The sequence below is a fragment of the Diadema setosum genome, chromosome 7 (assembly GCF_964275005.1).
Source record: "Diadema setosum chromosome 7, eeDiaSeto1, whole genome shotgun sequence".
NCBI classification, from domain to species: domain Eukaryota; kingdom Metazoa; phylum Echinodermata; class Echinoidea; order Diadematoida; family Diadematidae; genus Diadema; species Diadema setosum.
The window spans coordinates 2,993,074-2,996,542 of NC_092691.1; the positions used below are offsets into that span (position 1 = coordinate 2,993,074).

The following is a 3,469-nucleotide window of genomic DNA, read 5'->3' on the forward strand; positions in this document are numbered from 1 at the left end:
ATGATGTTTTTGGAGGCAAACGTTTCCAACAAAGGAAACTAAATTTTGATCAAAGATGTGTATAAATATAAATATAAACCCCCGGCATTTACTGGCATGATGCCATGAATAGCATTATGTAGTCAATAATCTTACGATATCATAACATACTTGGCTAACTTCTCTTCCACTAAAGATAGTCTTAATAATAGTGTCATCTTTGATGTTATGATGTTAATCATGTGTATAGTATACTCATTGTATCTATGATTGCGTACTGGCTGCTTGTCTTTTTTGGAGAGTATTTTTGGAGAATAAGAATGAAAATAAAGGACCATTAAAAGTATTATAAAAAGTATTCATATTAAAGAACTGCTGTCTGTATAGCAATTGCACTGGGCGGCAAATTGCTCTTACAATAGAAACTAGCTTGATGAGATAGAATATGCAACATTCCGTGACACTTTACTTTATTTGACAGGAAATTATGACCTCGTTTGTATCAGTACAGTGTTTAATATAAACTCTTGTAGGAAACATTAGTATTAGAATAAATTGTCCCTTAGGCTTTGCGACCAGATTCGGTTGTTTTTCTGCTGTTCCATTGCCAGCGTGACTACGTCAGTGAAGTCGTTCTTGCTTGACACGCGTCTCAAGTACCGGACTTTCTTGATGTCTCGCCGCCATTTTTCCAGGCGTGTGGAGTACTCGTCATCCGTCTCACCTTCCAGCCTCTGCAGCTCATCTTTTGGTATCGCCTTCCTCATTCGTTCACCCATGCGCTCCATTTTCCGACGTCGAATCTCCTTGCGGAGTTCGGGTAAGTCGGCCGTACCTTTGGAGACCGTCTCGATTAGCTCATCCTGCGACATGGTGTTCAAAGGCACATTCATGGGCTCCGTCACTGAGGGAAAGAGGAGTTGTTTCTGGGCGAGTTCGCGATCGCGCTTCACCATCTCGCCAATGTCATGGAGCAGCGATTCTTTGCGGCGTTGGAGATGCAAGAAATGCATGTCGTTTTCGACAACCATCATCCTGCGCAGATCGACTCGAGTCTTCTCTCGCTTCAGCGCGTCAATGGCGTCGTGAAAGACGTTATCATTGCTGCCTTTCGATGACGTGGTGTTGGTGGTCGAGTTCGGTGAGAAAGACTGGATATCCACACTATGCGATCGACTACGCATTGCTTCTTGCTTACGTTCCTCATGGCAAGAAAATGACGAGCGCATCGACAATGAAGAAGACGACCGATGACGATGATCACCACCAGAAACGGATTTCGACGTTCTGGACAACGTCCTTTTCCGTTCTGATCCAGTGTTACCACTCGAAATCCTAGATACTAACATATCACCATTTTGTTTCATTTCATCTTTCGCTAATGGATACGTTTTGCTGAGACTCAGACCAGGTGTCCTATCACTCCAATTTATTCTTGACTTTGGTGCGCTTCGAGAGTTTCTCTCCGGCTCTGCTCCCATGTTAGCCTGTTTCATCGGGGGACTGGATCGATGTTTCTCGGTTTCAGTTCCGGCAGAATTGCGAGAGCGGTTATGACCATAGAACGATGTCGACCTCTCCGCCCCGTTTATCGAGGACTCGATAGAGAGGGAGCTAGGACGACTACTGTCCTCATCACCGTCATCGTCCTCGTCATCATCATCATCATCTTCACTGGCGGACTCTCTGTAGATGACCTGGACATCGCAGTTCTGCGTTTGCTGCCTCGTCCGACTCCTCCTCTCGTTCTTCTCGATCTCGACGATCTGGGGCATCGTCAGGTGCGACTTCAAGTGCGACATGCGCTCCTCACGCTTCTCCTGGCGAGATCGGAGGAACTTCTCGTTGAGAGCCATGAGTTTGAGGAAATGCTCCCTCTCCTGGTCGAGGCTCTTCCACACGACATGGAGAGATCGCTTCTGTTGGTTCTTCATCGTGATGCTGTTGCCTAGCGACTGAGTTCGGGAGGTTGACGCCGGCTTTTTCCTCTCCATGGTGAGTTATATAGAGAATGATTCTCGATACAGTCAAATTGGTCAACTATCAACTATAACGTGATATTTGAATCGAAAATTGATATTTCATTTTGTCTATAAGCACTAAGTTTTCGTGTTATCACATATAGTGGGATACGGTCACGTCCAAGAAATCATTCCAAGCGTCTATTACGTGGAAGGAGAACTGATAATTATGATGATGATGAAGAATTGAAAGAACTCGCTTTTAGCTCTATTCCAAATTGAATGTGCTTGCTGAATTATCGAGCCACTACAGCCACATCCATTCACGCCGTTAGCGGATCGTGTGTTGGACAGTCCTCCGAACGCGCGAAGGTCACCGCCAAGCAGGTAGCTATTGTTTCCAGGACACGCACCATCGACCACGCGACAAGAAACAGAGGAATGCTTTCGACGCAGATGACAGAAAGTTCCAGCTCAAAGTGTAGACTACTAGGCAGCCATGTTGCTAGCAACATCCCACACTTTCGCTTCTTTAATCTGATAATGGGGGTTATAATGTAATATTTAATCTCTAGCCCAGAGAGTTTGAATTAATTAATTTCCTTGATGGAACAATCGATCAGGTGGTTTTGCGCAGACGATTCGTCACCACATAAGAACGCGAGAATAGCGAAGTATAGCAAGCATGTCACATGTGGTTTCCTTGGTAACCATCACAGGTTTGGGTTGGGTGTATAACTACACTGGGTGCCTTGATTGTTTTATATTTGGTCACTGGATATCCATGCTTCTGATTGTTTATTCACCTCACCAAGGAGGGCAGGTCAGAACGAATTGGGAAACAGAAAATTGAGACTTCGACGAGAGCCTGCGTCGTCCTCGATGATCTAGATCTCGACTGGGTCATTGGTGTCTATCTAGTCCGATTAGTTTTCAATCGAGGATGAACAAAGAGATAGAATTTCATCACGTTGTTTCTTTCGAAGGAATGACGTCATGCCCCTGCAAAACAGTAAGATATCAAAGAAAGAACACTTAGGAAATACTTCTACATAATGTATATCAAGAAAATAAACAACTGCTTTATCACATAACTGTAAATCTGTGACAAAAATATGAGGATACATGTATGAAAAAGTATGATTCATTGTATTCTGAAGAGTCGAAAGTCCCAATGTTATTTCATCCCTCACTGTTTCTACACTCACGTCGACAATGAGAGTTTTTTTTTTTTTTTAGTAGACACGGTAGGAAATGCACAAGATGCATGTATTCATGTTACTTGGTTTGCTTCCATTTTCAAATCATTTCATCATTTTTTTTTTTCAGTTCACGGAAAACATTGATAAAGACTACAAAACTGCATTAGAATTTCTAACTTATTTCACAAGAGAGCTCAAGCAATTCCAGAAGAATGACAACACATAATACTGGTGATAAATGTTAGTGTGAGAAATATATTATGGCTATTGGCCAACAGACTACAACCAGACAAGTTCACAGAAAGCAACTGGAGCGTGTAAAAATGC

General features: G+C 43.1%; 1 protein-coding gene across 1 annotated transcript; it reads right to left on the minus strand.

Annotated features, from left to right (window-relative positions):
• Nucleotides 1-524: 524 nt before the first annotated feature.
• LOC140230570 (uncharacterized) lies at nt 525-1,973 on the minus strand. Its single transcript, XM_072310712.1, has one exon. The coding sequence runs from the start codon at nt 1,971-1,973 to the stop codon at nt 525-527; it is 1,449 nt and encodes a 482-aa protein (XP_072166813.1).
• Nucleotides 1,974-3,469: the final 1,496 nt, after the last annotated feature.